The sequence below is a fragment of the Argopecten irradians genome, chromosome 1 (assembly GCF_041381155.1).
Source record: "Argopecten irradians isolate NY chromosome 1, Ai_NY, whole genome shotgun sequence".
Lineage (NCBI taxonomy): Eukaryota > Metazoa > Mollusca > Bivalvia > Pectinida > Pectinidae > Argopecten > Argopecten irradians.
The window spans coordinates 55,640,960-55,659,114 of NC_091134.1; the positions used below are offsets into that span (position 1 = coordinate 55,640,960).

At 38.5% G+C, this 18,155-nt stretch overlaps 1 protein-coding gene across 1 annotated transcript in view; it reads left to right on the top strand.

The window, feature by feature from the left end:
• The window catches only part of LOC138334349 (popeye domain-containing protein 3-like), a 40,407-nt gene that overhangs the window by 19,452 nt on the left and 2,800 nt on the right, over positions 1–18,155 (top strand). Inside the window, exon 7 of the mRNA XM_069283013.1 lies at positions 672–903. Within this exon, the coding sequence (XP_069139114.1) occupies positions 672–903 (232 nt within the window). The remainder of the gene's footprint in view (positions 1–671; positions 904–18,155) is intronic.

Sequence of the window (18,155 nt, forward strand, 5' to 3'; positions counted from 1 at the left end):
CCTTTGCACGCTTTCTGTATTGATTTGATTCAAAAGATACCCTTAAAAATTTAAAGCTTTTAATATTATTGTAATTCATAGAATTATCGAAATGACCTTAGGTTTCTAACAAATTATTTAAAGGTTTCTCTGAATTGTAGTGTAAATGATTTAATGAAAGAAGGTAGTATGGCATTTATTATCTTGTTTTCTCTATTGTTTTCCTTCTGAAGTAAAATTACAACCACTCCATGTGCAGTCGCATTGTCATAATCCCATGTGATTTGCAAGCGTCCAGAACATTATTTGATATTGACCAATGAAAGATGAGCTTTTAAAGTGTCTTTGATGTGGTCTCAGGAACATAAAGACTGCTGGAGTTCAGAGGGCAATAGATTTAAATTTCAAAAATACAAATAGACATACTTAATTGCTAAAGCCAACAATAATTCAAAATTGACACTTTTTTCTCACACTTTTTAACCAAAATATCGGTTAATTATGAACTCGGTTATGAAAGTTTTCAGTTATGTTACAAAAAAAATTCAAATTTAAGTCATGTATAAGTAACCTATCATGAAATGAGCATTTATTAAAAGGCAGAAACACCATACATTTATTGTGTAGACTTGAATGCCACATGTATTGGAACCTGTTGTTTCAGACATTTTTAGATCAATCTCCTTCTACAGGTGACCTCTCCTAAAGGGGGTAGGATGGATATCCGGCTACCGACTGTATCGTCAACCATCAAGGCTAAACCAGACCTACGTAAAACCGTGGTTGGAATGATTGAGGATCTGTCTCAGAATGAGGCTAGACAAAACGGCAGTAAGACTCGGACCAATAAAAAAGGTGCTGGTGAAATCAACAAAATGACAAAGCCAAATATAGAGGAGGAAGAAGATGATCTGTATTTAGATGGTATGTGAAGTGTTGATAAATTAGCTACTGTAACCGGTCTAATAAACCTTTTCAATCTGTCTGGCCTCGCATTAACCTGACAAATCCAGAATCGTCTTTCTTTGTCTTGGATTAAGTAACAATGAAGCCTTTGTGACAGAGAGCAAAGTTTGTTAATTCGATTACAAAACTGATTTGCTCAAAATTAAATCATTCTTCATTTTTGCATGGTTTTAAATGGAATTTGTTTTGGGTTGTTCACGTTATTCACTACACATATATAAGTGAATGCATGTATTTGTTTTTGAAATGGTAATTTAATTTTTGCATGTCGAAAAACTTCCATCCCTGATGCATGTACGTGATATATTTTTTCTATTAAACAAAATAAGAAGATTACTGAAACTGCAGAACAAACTTAAATAATTTCAAATGATTGTGGAAGCTGAATTGATAATGTATCAGTTTGGATCTGGGAAATGGAGGCTTGTTAAAATGGTCAGGTCTTTAGAATTGAAGCCAGCTATATTGGAAATTGAAAGTATTTTACACAGATGTTAAGGTGTCTGACATTCCACAAGCAACACCCCACCACTGGGCTGTTGTGGCTGAGAGGTTAAGGTGTCTGCCATTCCACCAGTAACATCCAACTACTGGGCTATGATGTCTGAGAGGTTAAGGTGTCTGACATTCCACCAGTAACATCCCACCACTGGGCTGTTGTGGCTGAGAGGTTAAGGTGTCTGCCATTCCACCAGTAACATCCAACTACTGGGCTATGATGTCTGAGAGGTTAAGGTGTCTGACATTCCACCAGTGACATCCCACCACTGGGCTGTGGTGGCTGAGAGGTTAAGGTGTCTGACATTCCACCAGTAACATCCCACCACTGGGCTATGATGTCTGAGAGGTTAAGGTGTCTGACTTTCCACCAGTGACATCCCACCACTGGACTGTGGTGGCTTAGAGGTTAGGTTAAGAAGTCTGACATTCAACCAGTAACAACCCACCACTGGGCTATGATGGCTGAGAGGTTAAGGTGTCTGACATTCCACCAGTGACATCCCACCACTGGACTGTGGTGGCTTAGAGGTTAGGTTAAGAAGTCTGACATTCCACCAGTAACAACCCACCACTGGGCTATGATGTCTGAGAGGTTAAGGTGTCTGACATTCCACCAGTAACATCCCACTACTGGGCTATGATGGCTGAGAGGTTAAGGTGTCTGACATTCCACCAGTAACATCCAACTACTGGGCTATGATGGCTGAGAGGTTAAGGTGTCTGACATTCCACCAGTGACATCCCACCACTGGGCTGTGGTGGCTGAGAGGTTAAGGTGTCTGACATTCCACCAGTAACAACCCACCACTGGATTATGATGGCTGAGAGGTTAATATGTTTGACTTTCCACCAGTAATACCCAACCACTGGGCTGTGGTGGCTGAGAAGTTAAGGTGTCTAACATTCCACCAGTAACATCCAACTACTGGGCTATGTATCTGAGAGGTTAAGATGTTTGACTTTCCACCAGTAATACCCAACCACTGGGCTGTGGTGGCTGAGAGGTTAAGGTGTTTGACATTCCACCAGTGATACCATACCACTGGGCTGTTGTGGCAGAGAGGTTAAGGTGTCTGACATTCCACCAGTAACACCATACCACTGGGCTATGATGGCTGAGAGGTTAAGGTATTTGACATTCCACCAGTAATACCCAACCACTGGGCTGTGGTGGCTGAGAGGTTAAGGTGTCTGACGTTCCACCAATGACATCCCACCACTGGACTGTGGTGGCTGAGAGGTGAAGGGGTCTGACATTCCACCAGTAACATCCCACTACTGGGCTATGATGGCTGAGAGGTTATGGTGTCTGACATTCCACCAGTAACACCACACCACTGGACCATGATGACTGAGAGGTTAAGGGGTCTGACATTCCACCAGTAACACCACACACCACTGGACCATGATGACTGAGAGGTTATGGTGTCTGACATTCCACCAGTAACAACCCACCACTGGGCTATGATGGCTGAGAGGTTAAGGTGTCTGACATTCCACCAGTAACACCACACCACTGGACCATGATGACTGAGAGGTTAAGGTGTCTGACATTCCACCAGTAACACCACACCACTGGACCATGATGACTGAGAGGTTAAGGGGTCTGACATTCCACCAGTAACACCACACCACTGAACCATGATGACTGAGAGGTTAAGGTGTCTGACATTCCACCAGTAACACCACACCACTGGACCATGATGACTGAGAGGTTATGGTGTCTGACATTCCACCAGTAACAACCCACCACTGGGCTTTGATGGCTGAGAGGTTATGGTGTCTGACATTCCACCAGTAACACCACACCACTGGACCATGATGACTGAGAGGTTAAGGGGTCTGACATTCCACCAGTAACACCACACCACTGGACCATGATGACTGAGAGCTTATGGTGTCTGACATTCCACCAGTAACACCACACCACTGGACCATGATGACTGAGAGGTTAAGGGGTCTGACATTCCACCAGTAACACCACACCACTGGACCATGATGACTGAGAGGTTATGGTGTCTGACATTCCACCAGTAACAACCCACCACTGGGCTATGATGGCTGAGAGGTTATGGTGTCTGACATTCCACCAGTAACACCACACCACTGGACCATGATGACTGAGAGGTTAATGGGTCTGACATTCCACCAGTAACAACCCACCACTGGACCATGATGACTGAGAGGTTAAGGGGTCTGACATTTCACCAGTAACAACCCACCACTGGACCATGATGACTGAGAGGTTAAGGGGTCTGACATTCCACCAGTAACACCACACCACTGGACCATGATGACTGAGAGCTTATGGTGTCTGACATTCCACCAGTAACACCACACCACTGGACCATGATGACTGAGAGGTTAAGGGGTCTGACATTCCACCAGTAACACCACACCACTGGACCATGATGACTGAGAGGTTATGGTGTCTGACATTCCACCAGTAACAACCCACCACTGGGCTATGATGGCTGAGAGGTTATGGTGTCTGACATTCCACCAGTAACACCACACCACTGGACCATGATGACTGAGAGGTTAAGGGGTCTGACATTCCACCAGTAACACCACACCACTGGACCATGATGACTGAGAGGTTAAGGGGTCTGACATCCCACCAGTGACATCCCCAATGTATGGTAATGGGATATGGCCCTGGTTGTTTGGTATCTACTTCCGGAATAAACGTACCCAAACAAATGAGAGGGGTACGTGCTAAATCACTTTAAAATCTCAATGGTATTTCATTTGTTTATTGAAACCTATAAAAGATAAGAACAATGAAAGCTTAACATTTTAATATGTCCAACCATTGTATGTAAAAATGAGAATAAAGTCTCTTAGTTTGTATTCAAACATGAAACCATGATGGGATTTCCGTGCAAAACTGAGAAAAATGTGTGAGAATATGAACATATCTCAGGATATCGGATGCATTTCTTTAAGGTAAGATGTTGATAAAGAATTAGGATAGAACAAAAACTATCTATCACTTCAAATTTATCATAACTACATCCTGTGTGCCATAATCATTGATGTTTAGTGAGCATGTTATGACTATAGTGTACGTGTTTGGTTTGAATACAAAACTAAGAGACTTTATTCTCATTTTTACATACAATGGTTGGACATATTAAAATGTTAAGCTTTCATTGTTCTTATCTTTTATAGGTTTCAATAAACAAATGAAATACTATCGAGTTTTTAAAGTGATTTAGCACTTACCCCTCTCATTTGTTTGGGTACGATTATTCCGGAAGTAGATACCAAACAACCAGGGCCGGATCCCGTTACTATACAGTGTTCCCACCACTGGGCTGTGGTGGCTGAGAGGTTAAGGTGTCTGACATTCGCCCAATGAATATAAAGACTACGAAATTGAAATTTATCCTATACATAGATATAATCATCAGATCATTTTCAATGCATACAGCGAACAATATGGGTGGTCAGTTGCCTAGCTTGACCAGGAAAATACTCCTCTAAAAATAGAGCGAAGTCAAGCTTTACATAGAACATATGACGTATTTTTTCCAAAACGAGGCCGCAGCAACAAACGGCAGCGTGCAACAAAACGTCAGATAGAAGTGACAGTCTTGCCACGGCATGTTTAGTAAAAAAAAAAATAACAACAGCAAATCGAAGTGCGAGGGACTGTTTATACATATCATATAATCTAAAACACTTCATGTTACTTACATACGCTCGCTAACTTTGTACACCAAATATACATGTAGTTAGTCTGCGGCTGTTTGTGCGCTGGCATATGTGTTGAAATTTAACTCACCACGTGCAATGCCGTTACACGAGTCCCAACAGATCCCGGCAAGTTCCGCTTGAGATGTGGCTTCTGTTTCTTCTATTGCTACATGCCATCTCTGAATTTAATTCCCTATATATATCCTAGGGTGCTACCGAATCCATTATTATTTCCTCCACTTTGTTGCCGATTCAGATATATTTTTTTTCATCGCACACACTTTCGTTCAGACATTTTGTTTACTTTTAGTGCGTGACAATGCGCATGCGCCAAACTTCGACAACACAATCCATCGCAGCTTCATTTGCATATTATTTTGTCTGACGGACACCGTAATAAATCAAGGATTTCCTTCAATTATGTATTCAAGACACATTTGTTCAATCTCAAACACATAAAGAAATTAAATTGAGATATTTTAATATGTTTTTTTCATCTTTTCTTCCGCTTATCGCATTTCACAAAAAAATATTTATTTGGTTGGGCGAAACCTACCTTTAAGGTGTCTGACATTCCACCAGTGACATCCCACCACTGGGCTATGATGGCTGAGAGGTTAAGGTGTCTGACATTCCACCAGTAACATCAGACTATAGCTACTAGGCTATGCTGGCTGAGAGGTTAAGGTGTCTGACATTTCACCAGTGACATCCCACCACTGGGCTGTGGTGGCCTAGAGGTTAAGGTGTCTGACATTCCACCAGTGACATCCCACCACTGGGCTGTGGTGGCCTAGAGGTTAAGGTGTCTGACATTCCACCAGTGACAACCCACCACTGGGCTATGATGGCTGAGAGGTTAAGATGTCTGATAACTTAATTTACATGGTAACTGTATATACCACCTCTTGTTGCTGAGAGTTTTTGTCTGGGGTTTTTAACTAAATGTTTACAATGTATTTCGGTCTACCACCTCCCTTTCCCTAGGTTATGTAAGAGGTTGAAATATTTGTGAAAAGAAAGGGTAGATGATAATTAAATTCTAACTACCGTAATTAGATAACAACTGCTCCCCCCCACCCCACCCCCCCCAAAAAAATAGAAAAAAAATTCTTCATGGATTTAATATATATATTTATATGTGATCATCAAAATCCACTAAACTTTTACATGTTTTGATATGTTGAACTATTTTGGGAAAATATGGGCAGAACGATGAAATCTGAACCTTTTCTTAACCAAGGAGTTATCCAGCATTCTTTGGAAGCCCTATATGCATTTTTAGGTCATCTGACCGAAGGTCAGGATGACCTATTGTCATCGTGTTTCGTCCGTCGTCGTGCGCCGTGCGCCGTCCGCCGTCCGCCGTCCGCCGTGCGCCGTGCGTCGTGCGTAAGACTATTTATACAAAAGCCTACTCCTCCTTCATCCTTTGATGGATTTCATCCATATTTGGTTTGAAGCATCATTAGGGAAGGACAATCATATTTTATATAAATGAGCCTGGTCCGACCCCTAGGGGCTGAGGGGTGGGGCACCAAAAGGGCAAATTTTCTTATTTTAAGCTTTAAAATCCTACTCCTCCTTCATCCTTGGATGGATTTCATCCATATTTGGTGTGAAACTTCATTGGGGAAGGACAATCATATTTTATATAAATGAGCTTGGTCCGACCCCTAGGGTCAGAGGGGCAGGGCCTCAAAAGGGCAAATTTTCTTAATTTTAGCTTTAAAATCCTACTCCTCCTTCATCCTTGGATGGATTTCATCCATATTTGGTGTGAAACTTCATTAGGAAAGGACAATCATATTTTATATAAATGAGCCTGGTCCGACCCCTAGGGTCAGAGGGGCGGGGCCCCAAAAGGGCGAATTTTCTTATTTTAGCTTTAAAATCCTACTCCTCCTTTATCCTTGGATGGATTTCATCCATATTTGGTGTGAAACATTATTGATGAAGGACAATCATATTTTATATAAATGAGCTTGGTCCGACCCCTAGGGGCTGAATGGTGGGGCCCCAAAAGGGCAAATTTTCTTAATTTTAGCTTTAAAAACCTACTCCTCCTTCATCCTTGGATGGATTTCATCCATATTTGGTGTGAAACATCATTTGGGATGGACAATCATATTTTATATAAATGAGCCTGGTCCGACCCCTAGGGGCTGAGGGGTAGGGCCCCAAAAAGGCAAATTTTCTTAATTTTAGCTTTAAAATCCTACTCCTCCTTCATCCTTGGATGGATTTCATCCATATTTGGTGTGAAACATTATTTGGGACGGACAATCATATTTTATATAAATGAGCGTGGTCCAACCCCTAGGGGCTGAGGGGTGGGGCCCCCAAAGGGCAAATTTTCTTAATTTTAGCTTTAAAATCCTACTCCTCCTTCATCCTTGGATGGATTTCATCCATATTTGGTGTGAAACATCATTGGGGACGGACAATCATATTTGATATAAATGAGCCTGGTCCGACCCCTAGGGGCTGAGAGGTGGGGCCCCAAATGGGGAAATTTTCTTGATTTTAGCTTTAAAATCCTACTCCTCCTCCATCCTTGGATGAATTTTATCCATATTTGGTGTGAAGCATCATTGGGGAAACACAATTATATTTTATATAAATGAGTCTGGTATGAACCCTAGGAACTGAGGGGTGGGGCCCCAAAAGGGCAAATTTTCTTAATTTTAGCTGGCTCACTTCCTGTTTTAAGGTTTCAGTCTCCGATCTCAATGAAAATTGGTCTATAGGGGTTTTAATTGATGCCGAATAACATGCAAACATTTTCGTAAAGATTTTGGTATTCCAAGATGGCCGCTGGCCCACTTCCTGTTTTAAGGTTTCAGTCTCCGATCTCAATGAAAATTGGTCTATAGGGGTTTTAATTGATGCCGAACAACATGCAAACATTTTCGTAAAGATTTTGGTATTCCAAGATGGCCGCTGGCCCACTTCCTGTTTTAAGGTTTCAGTCTCCGATCTCAATGAAAATTGGTCTATAGGGGTTTTAATTGATGCCAAACAACATGCAAAAAATTTCTTAAAGATTTTGGTATTCCAAGATGGCCGCTGGCCCACTTCCTGTTTTAAGGTTTCAGTCTCTGATCTTAATGAAAATTGGTCTATAGTGGTTTTAATTGATTCAGAAGGGGGAACTTTAGGTAATGACAATCATATTTTATAAAGGACCGAGGTAAGACCCATGGGGATAGTATGACCGCGGTCCAAAATGGGAGCTTTGCTGAAATTTGGCTTTAAAATCTGACTCCTCCTTATATTAATCCTTGAATGGGTTTCAACCATATTTGGATGAAGGGCTATCAAGTTTGTTCAACAAATGACATTTACCTTTTTCAGAAACTTACATATTCAACTAAGGAGTTCCTTGTATTGTTTATATTAATCGTTAACCAATACTTTATACTGTGACTTTGTTGTTTTGTGCCATGAGTCAGATGACCGTTAAGGCCCATGGGCCTCTTGTTGATGTTATGTAGTGCCAATACAGAACTTAATAAAAGCACATTTGTTAGATTTGGTGCCGTGGAATTCATACAATCGCTCTTGTAATCAGTTTGTGTGCAGAGAAATCACTGGCCTTTACCAATACTTGATTCTCGAGCTTGTGCAATGATACGGGGAGCTGTCTGTTAATACAATTTCTCATGTCTTGTTGGAAAATTTGCTGTCAAATGTCAAGGATGTGTGTTCATGTAACTGAAGTATCAGCATAGCTTGGTGACAAAAATGATGTTTATGGAATTATGTTGTCAGAAATTATTGATTTATTTACATTATGCTAAATGCAACATTAATACTGTTCCAAAGTGTTCGGGTTTAGTTGATGTACATATTATTAGTTTTCATTGTTTCATCAAGTTTTATTGCAGAGATAATGCTGTCTTGTTCACAGTGTCAATTAAGTCTGGTTGTTAGGTATTCTAATTTTCAAATATTCTTTGAAGAAAATATACTTTTACAATAGGCTAAGGGACCTTCTATTTACTCTGAACATAATAAGAAAAACTATAGAAATCTTTGCAAATATAAGCTTGGGAAAAAGATGTGATATTATGGGGGCTGTAGCATGTTAGGCTTATGGGGTTACTAATGCTTTTTAGGTCATCTGACCGAAGGTCAGGATGACCTATTGTCATCGTGTTTTGTCCGTCGTCGTGCGCCGTGCCCCGTGCGTCGTACGTTGTGCGTAAGACTATTTATACAAAAGCCTACTCCTCCTTCATCCTTGGATGGATTTCATCCATATTTGGTGTGAAACTTCATTGGGGAAGGGCAATTATATTTTATATAAATGAGCCTGATCCGACCCCTAGGGGCTGAGGGGTGGGGTCCCAAAAGGGCAAATTTTCTTATTTTAGATTTAAAATCCTACTCCTCCTTCATCCTTGGATGGATTTCATCCATATTTAGTGTGAAACATCATTGGGGACGGACAATTATTTTTTTATATAAACGAGACTGGTCCGACCCCTAGGGGCTGAGGGGTGGGGTCCCAAAAGGGCAAATTTTCTTAATTTAAGCTTTAAAATCCTACTCCTCCTTCATCCTTTGATGGATTTCATCCATATTGGGAAAGAAAATCATTTTTTATATAAATGAGCTTGGTCCGACCCCTAGGGGCTGAGGGCTGGGGTCCCAAATGGGCAAATTTTCTTAATTATTCCCCGCCCAACGAAGTTGGTGGGGGGGGGTATACAAATGGGTTCTGTTCGTCAGTCCGTCCGTCCGTCCATCCTCTGTAAGAATGGTTTCCGGAGCATAACTCTAAAAGCAGTAGAGATATTTCCACGAAACTTCATAGACACATTCTTTTTATGGTCTAGTAGTACCTTTTGCTATATTTTTAGGTTTTCATTTTTTGCACTTTTTCCGTTACCATGGAAACATTGCTGAAAATATCATGGTAAAAGGTAAATGTTACTTTGCAAAACTCCACCCATCTTTGTGTATATAGTCTAATATAAATATCAAGGCTGTATACCTGATTCAACAATTGCAGCCCGCTCTTCTTGAATTATACTCCATCTTTCTTTAGCTCAACTTCCTTTTTCCTGGTTTTTTTAGCCCACCATCATCAGATGGTGGGCTATTCAAATCGCCTTTCGTCCGTGGTCCGTCGTCCGTCCGTCCTCCGTCCGTCCGTCCGTCCTTCCGTCCGTCCGTCCGTCCGTCCGTCCGTCCGTCCGTCCGTTAACAATTCTTGTTACCGCTATTTCTCTAAAAGTACTGAAGGGATCTTTCTCAAATTTCATATGTAGGTTCCCCTAGGACCCTAGTTGTGCATATTGCATTTTGGGACTGATCGGTCAACAAGATGGCCGACCAGCCGCCATCTTGGATTTTGATAGTTAAAGTTTGTTACGACTAATTCTCAGAAAGTACTGAAGGGATCTTTCTCAAATTTCATATGTAGGTTCTTCTAGGACCCTAGTAGTGCATATTGCATTTTGGGACTGATCGGTCAACAAGATGGCCGCCAGGTAGCAATCTTGGATTTTGAAAGTTAAAGTTTGTTACCGCTATTTCTCAGAAAGCACTGAAGGGATCTTTCTCAAATTTCATATGTAGGTTCCCCTAGGACCCTAGTTGTGCATATTGCATTTTGGGACTGATCGGTCAACAAGATGGCCGACAGGCAGCCATCTTGGATTTTGATAGTTAAAGTTTGTTACCGCTATTTCTCATAAAGTACTGAAGGGATCTTTCTCAAATTTCATATGTAGGTTCCCCTAGGACCCTAGTAGTGCATATTGCATTTTTGGACTGATCGGTCAACAAGATGGCCGCCAGGTAGCCATCTTGGATTTTGATAGTTGAAGTTTGTTACCGCTATTTCTCAGAAAGCACTGAAGGGATCTTTCTCAAATTTCATATGTAGGTTCCCCTAGGACTCTAGTTGTGCATATTGTATTTTGGGACTGATCGGTCAACAAGATGGCCGCCAGGCAGCCATCTTGGATTTTGATAGTTAAAGTTTGTTACCGCTATTTCTCATAAAGTATTGAAGGGATCTTTCTCAAATTTCATATGTAGGTTCCCGTAGGACCCTTGTTGTGCATATTGCATTTTGGGACTGATCGGTCAACAAGATGGCCGACCAGCCGCCATCTTGGATTTTGATGGTTAAAGTTTGTTACCGCTAATTCTCAGAAAGTACTGAAGGGATCTTTCTCAAATTTCATATGTAGGTTCCCCTAGGACCCCAGTTGTGCATATTGCATTTTGGGACTGATCGGTCAACAAGATGGCCGACCGGTGGCCATCTTGGATTTTGATAGTTAAAGTTTGTTACCGCTATTTCTCAGAAAGTATTGAAGGGATTGTTCTCAAATTTCATATGTAGGTTCCTCTAGGACCCTAGTTCTGCATATTACATTTTGGGACTGATCGGTCAACAAGATGGCTGACAAGCAGCCATCTTGGATTTTGATAGTTAAAGTTTGTTACGGCTATTTCTCAGAAAGTATTGAAGGGATTGTTCTCAAATTTCATATGTAGGTTCCCCTAGGACCCTAGTAGTGCATATTGCATTTTGGGACTGATCAGTCAACAAGATGGCCGCCAGGTAGCCATCTTGGATTTTGATAGTTAAAGTTTGTTACCGCTATTTCTCAGAAAGCACTAAAGGGATCTTTCTCAAATTTCATATGTAGGTTCCCCTAGGACCCCAGTTGTGCATATTGCATTTTGGGACTGATCGGTCAACAAGATGGCCGACCGGTGGCCATCTTGGATTTTGATAGTTAAAGTTTGTTACCGCTATTTCTCAGAAAGTATTGAAGGGATTGTTCTCAAATATCATATGTAGGTTCCTCTAGGACCCTAGTTCTGCCTATTGCATTTTGCGACCACCATCTTGGATTTTGATAGTTTAAAGTTTGAAAAGCAGAAAAAAGAATTGTAAGTTTGAAAAGCAGAGAAAAGATCCCTCTTTCATTTGTCAGACATAGATCAATCTTTGGTGGGCGCCAAGATCCCTCTGGGATCTCTTGTTTATACACCCATTTCTCCACAATCAAACTTACTTCAGCTTTGATATCTCCATTGGCGGGGGATCTGAATGACTATGTCCTTGTTTTAGCTTTAAAATCCTACTCCTCCTTCATCCTTGGATGAATTTCATCTATATTTGATGTGAAACATCATTGGGGAAGGACAATCATATTTTATATAAATGAGCCTGGTCCGACCCCTAGGGGCTGAGGGGTGGGGCCCCGAAAGGGCTAATTTTCTTAATTTTAGCTGGCCCATTTCCTGTTTCAGGTTTCGATCTCCAATCTCAATGAAAATTGGTCTATAGGGGTTTTAATTGATGCCAAACAACATGCAATCATTTTCGTAAAGATTTTGGTATTCCAAGATGGCCGCTGGCCCACTTCCTGTTTTTGGGTTCAGTCTCTGATCTCAATAAAAATTGGTCTATAGGGGTTTTAATTGATTCAGAGCGGGAACTTTAGGTGAGGACAATCATTTTTTATAAACAACCAAGCTAAGACCCATGGGGATAGTACGGTGGAGGTCCAAAATGGGGGCTTTGCTGAAATTTGGCTTTAAAATCTGACTCCTCCTTATATTAATCCTTGAATGGGTTACAACCATATATGGATGAAGGGCTACCAAGTTTGTTCAACAAATGACATTTACCTATTTCAGAAACTTACATATTCAACTAAGGAGTTCCTTGTATTGTTTATATTAATCGTTAACCAATACTTTATACTGTGACTTTGTTGTTTTGTGCTATGAGTCAGATGACCGTTAAGGCCCATGGGCCTCTTGTTTCAATAATTGACCTTGACCTTTACCTGGGGTTTCATTATCAAGGGTTCAAATATAATTAAGTTTGTCCTCGAAATGTACTTGAAGCAAAGAAGACTTTTGATCAATTTACCACCCCATTGAATACAATGTATTTACAAGTGTTATGGTTAGGCTTAAATGTCAGTGGCTTTCTGTATCTGACAATAGTTAGATTTGTCCTCCAAATATTCTAGCTCTCTACATGTTAATTAGAAGTTGCATAACTTTCTTGGAGGAAAGGAATGAGATTTAGTAAGTTTGACAGTTACATATTTGGCTTCAGTCTGTTGGTCTATGGATTGTATAGTGAACTTGTCATATAAAATATTTACTTAAGGCATTGGTGAGAAAACATCTGGTTGGTACTAAATGAAACTCCGAAATTCAGCAGGATAGAAATGTGTTAATAATGTAAAGTGATGTAATTACTTATACCGTGTGATAAATATTGATGATCCTCTCTTCCAGACAACCCACACAGGTCACTGAACCTTCTGTTGAGCATAAAAACCTGAATACTTCCATTTAAACTTCCATTTAATTCCTGGATCGTTATCTAGGTCAGTACAAGTGGCTGAAGGTCTGTTAAGCTTCCATCACAAAAGTGCATGGTATGCATTTTAATTTTTTAAGCATTATTTCTGTAGAGAAAAAAAAAGGAAGAAATTTTTTATAGACTTTGGTATCAATTGCAAGACTTATCTCATCATCTGTCTTATTAATGGATGAGAGAATTGTCTGTTATGACAGCTGTTTGATGGCCTAACAAGACATCAGACATTGTTCTAGACTAAAGTGTATTTAGTTAATCTCTCGATTATTGTTACAATGACAACTAAATCAGGGCATCAGGGCAGTAGATATAATGTTTAGAGGCTAGCAGTAGGTATAATGTTTAGAGGCTAGCGTTTCTGCCTGATCATAACATGTAATTGAACAACATTCTTTTTGTATTTAGAAATTATCATTATGATTACAAATGTGAACTTCAAAAACAATATGGACAATATGCTATGTAAATGTAAGAAAATTGTGATTTAGTAAATTTGTTATTTTCAGTGGTAGAATTTAATTTTGTAAGCCACTATCCATTTTTGGCAAGTTGGTAAAATTTCAACTTGCCGAATCAGAAATTTTCTTGCCAATAGTATTATTAAAAGCAACCAAATTCATTGATCACTATTATATTTATTCATTGTATATAGCAATAAATGTTTTACATTTTTAGTGTCACTATACTAGAGTAGTTCAATAACATTTTATTTTCAGAATGACTAATGTGGCAGTTTGTGCCAATAAAATTTTTTTAAAAACTTACATATGATTCAAGTACATGTCACTTAATTTTGTCTAAGCTTAACTGTTTATAACATCTTGCACGCTTTAGCAATTTTGACGACTGAAAGAACTTTGTTATGTCAGCAATTTTAAAACTACGTAAATCATTCCGAAGAAAGATTGTTTCGTGGAACACTTGAACTTTTCCATACCAAATCAATGTCATTGTTTTTGAGATACTGGAAAATATACAGTATACAAATTTAAATGTGGGCAAGAAGAACTATTTGTGTTGAACGTTGTGCTTTCGTTTCATGATTTATTTAGACTATGCTTTGACACACAATTTATGACAGGCGTATTGATTGGAAAATTAAGTAGATGTATAGGTGTATTTAGAATGAGGAACGGTGAGCTTATGTCATGGTGCGACGTCTGTCGGCCATCATCCGTCCTCTGTCCTTCCGTCAACATTTCCTTTAAATTGCTACTAGTCATACAGTTCTGCATGGAATGTAACCAAATTTGGCCAGATAATTCATTTATCTTAATTTCCATAAAAAACGTTTTGAAGTTTTTTATTTTTTTTTTAAAAGTTTATTGCATAAACTTTATTGAAGATGGTTTAAATGGATTTCATAACTATGAACTGTTTGATATTTGCAACAATTATCTTGGTCTTTAAGATCGCCTTTTGATTGTTATATGGCATAGAATATATGGTATCGTATACTCTATTTGATCCAATTAGCGCCCAGGGTACTTGAACAATTTAAGCAAATAAGGGGCGCTTAATACAGAGGACTCCACATAATCGAATAACGATTATTTGAATATTTCGGTTATTTGCATAAAATTCTGCGGTCCCGATTTTTTCCTTCTTTATCTTTGTTTTTCAACTCCGTGTATTTGAATAGACTTTTACGTGACCTCCGGTTATTTGAATAAAATATTTGTGAAATTCTAAAAATAAAAATCGAATATTTTTCAATTTTGCTATATATTTTTATTGAAATTCGCCGATATATGTTTCAAGATACTTCGATTTTACTAGAAATCATCATGGTGATAAATTAACGTTATCATATGGCTTGTTATTTTATGCATGAATCTGCAAAGGTATTCGACGCTGTTACGATTTACATCAGCAGCGATAGATCATTACTTTAGTATAATCACTGACTCAAACATCTAATTAAAGCATTTGCACTTTCAAATATGTTTATTTATTAACGTAACATACCTTAGTTCGCAATCGGTTGGAGATACTATGCTTCTTTACAACAATCGCCATTCATAAGTAGTCTAGTTCAACCAGAGTCTTGTTGACTATGACAGACATGTACATATCAAGCATCTCCTTGAGCGAGACATAAAAGCATGCAAAGTCGGCTTGCAATGACTACCGCAAGTTTCGTATGTAGGATACAAAAGATACTTGCTACGTTGTTTTCTTGCTACTTGAATATGAATTAATTTCTGAAATGTTATCAAGCTATTCGCCGTTTTGATCAACAATACAGGAAGAATTCTCAAAACAGTGAACGCATGGCTTTATTCACCTGTCGCCATTTTCAAATTCATACACATGTGTCAAAACAACACTGCTAGGCCTAGTTGATCGGCACTTTGAAATTTAATCACGATCGTAAGTTCATTTTTCCAAGCAAATGTACGTAAAATTGTTTATTATTTAGGTTCGAATTGCAGACACTAATTCAATCCTGTATAGTTATTGCATTTGATATCGATCGTTTAGCTGTTTCTCAAAGATTCACGTGTCGATCTAACGTAAACAAGAATCTAATATTGGAATATTTTTTGTGATCAAACAATTAAAATCGATTTACAATTTCGAAAATAATTACTTGTTGTTCATTTTAAGTGTAAATAATTTACGTATTTATCAAGTAAAGGAAACAATATCTATTTGCCTGTTCACATATAATGTACATATGTGTGGGGTCAAACGGAGGTGCAAAATGCCATCTCCGCCTATTTGAATACTCCGGTTATTTGCATATTTTCTTCTGGAAAGTGACTTATTCAAATAAGCGGAATCCTCTGTAGAAACAAATTTGGACTAGCCTTTCAAAAAGTCATTCTTCAAAGTAAGCCATAAATCTATTTGTTAAAGATATCAGTAAGGAAACTAACATTGTTTTGATATTGTCAGTCTGCAGTTAGTTTGAAGTAAGTGAAATTGAAGCCTATAAAAGGGGGGGGGGGAGCTTTTAGGGGTGGGGGCGCTTACTTATAAGGTATAAGGTTTCAATTGGTATAGGTGAGAGTATAAGGAGTTGAAATGGATGACTTTCACCTATTCTTTCCTTTCTAGAATGTTTCACTGTGGATATTAATTATTCTTTCAAAATGGTAAAATTTATATGACATATACCATTACTTTGGGAAGAAAATCTGATAGCAAGAAAAAGTAAAACCATTGTAATAAACACCATGAAACACCATGCTTTGTAAATGGAATGTGTAAGATTCCTTTTAAGTGAAGTAAATCTAATACTTTGATGGGCTTTCATTTATTGATATAAAGATTAATTTTCAGAAAGCTTTCTAGGAATCAGAATATCATGTTTGGGTAGCCACAGTTTTAATGCTTGTAGATTTGGAAGCTTTCGAAGCAAAAATAAACACAGAATGAGATATTACAGAAAACAAAATATCAATTCAACACAAAAAAATGTCATAGAATAAAAAAGACAAAGAAAAATTTCAAACATTAGGAAAAGTATAAATTTCATTATTAATTAATGATGTATATTTGTATAGTTTAATGTTAACCAATCTTTAATATGAAAATGGACCTCCAGACCATAATAATACCATCATCCATACAGTCGTTCAGTGTTTAGCCTGATTAAGTATTTGTTAAAGTGGATTTGCAAGCATTAATGCTAGTTATATGTTTGTCAATTATACTGATGCTGGAAGCTGAAATTATCTTGTAACAATGTGTATAATCCAAGGTTTTTGGCTTATCCAAGTTATCATTTGTATCTACATACACGTTGCTATATGAATGCGTCTAGGACAGCCATGGTGAAGTGGTTAAGGTGTCTTACATTCTACCATTGCTGCCTATAGTCTATACATGGCAAATGCATCAGACAATCACTAAGAATAGATCTGATATCTAAACACTTAAAATGTTAACACAATCATTTTATAATGTTCATGGTGTGAGGAATTAGAACAACATCTTCTGTCTGTGTGTGAAATTGATTTTATTCATGTCTGTGAAAGTTTGGAAATCAACAAGTGAAAATCATATTGATATATCTAAGTGCAGAAAGTTAAATACAGAGTAAAATCTGTCAAAACAAAGTGTGGTGTATATCAAGAAAATTTGTATTGAGTTTAATGATAGTGATAGAATGTGATTCTTTGGGGATGAAAACTGCAGAAAGATTAAAGCAGTAAGTGTAAACACGAACTACGTAGATGGATTTTGTATGCTTAGCAATAGAATTCTCAAATAGAGATGGAGACTGTTGAAATGTATAGGCATTGTTCAGAGAATAATTGAACATATGAGACCATAACTTTCCTTATAATATCATGTAAGACATGACTTTTCTTATAATATCATGCGAGACAATGACTTTCCTGATAATATCATATATGACAATAACTTTCTAGATAATTTCATATGAGACCATAACTTTCCTTATAATATCATGTAAGACATGACTTTTCTTATAATATCATGGGAGACATGACTTTTCTTATGTCATGGGAGACCATGACAATCCTGATAATATCATGGGAGACCATGACAGTCCTGATAATATCGTGGGAGACCATAACAATCCTGATAATATCATACAAAACTAGGACATTCTTATTAATATCATTGTGAGGGAGGTGGAAGAGTCAATCACTTTGATTTG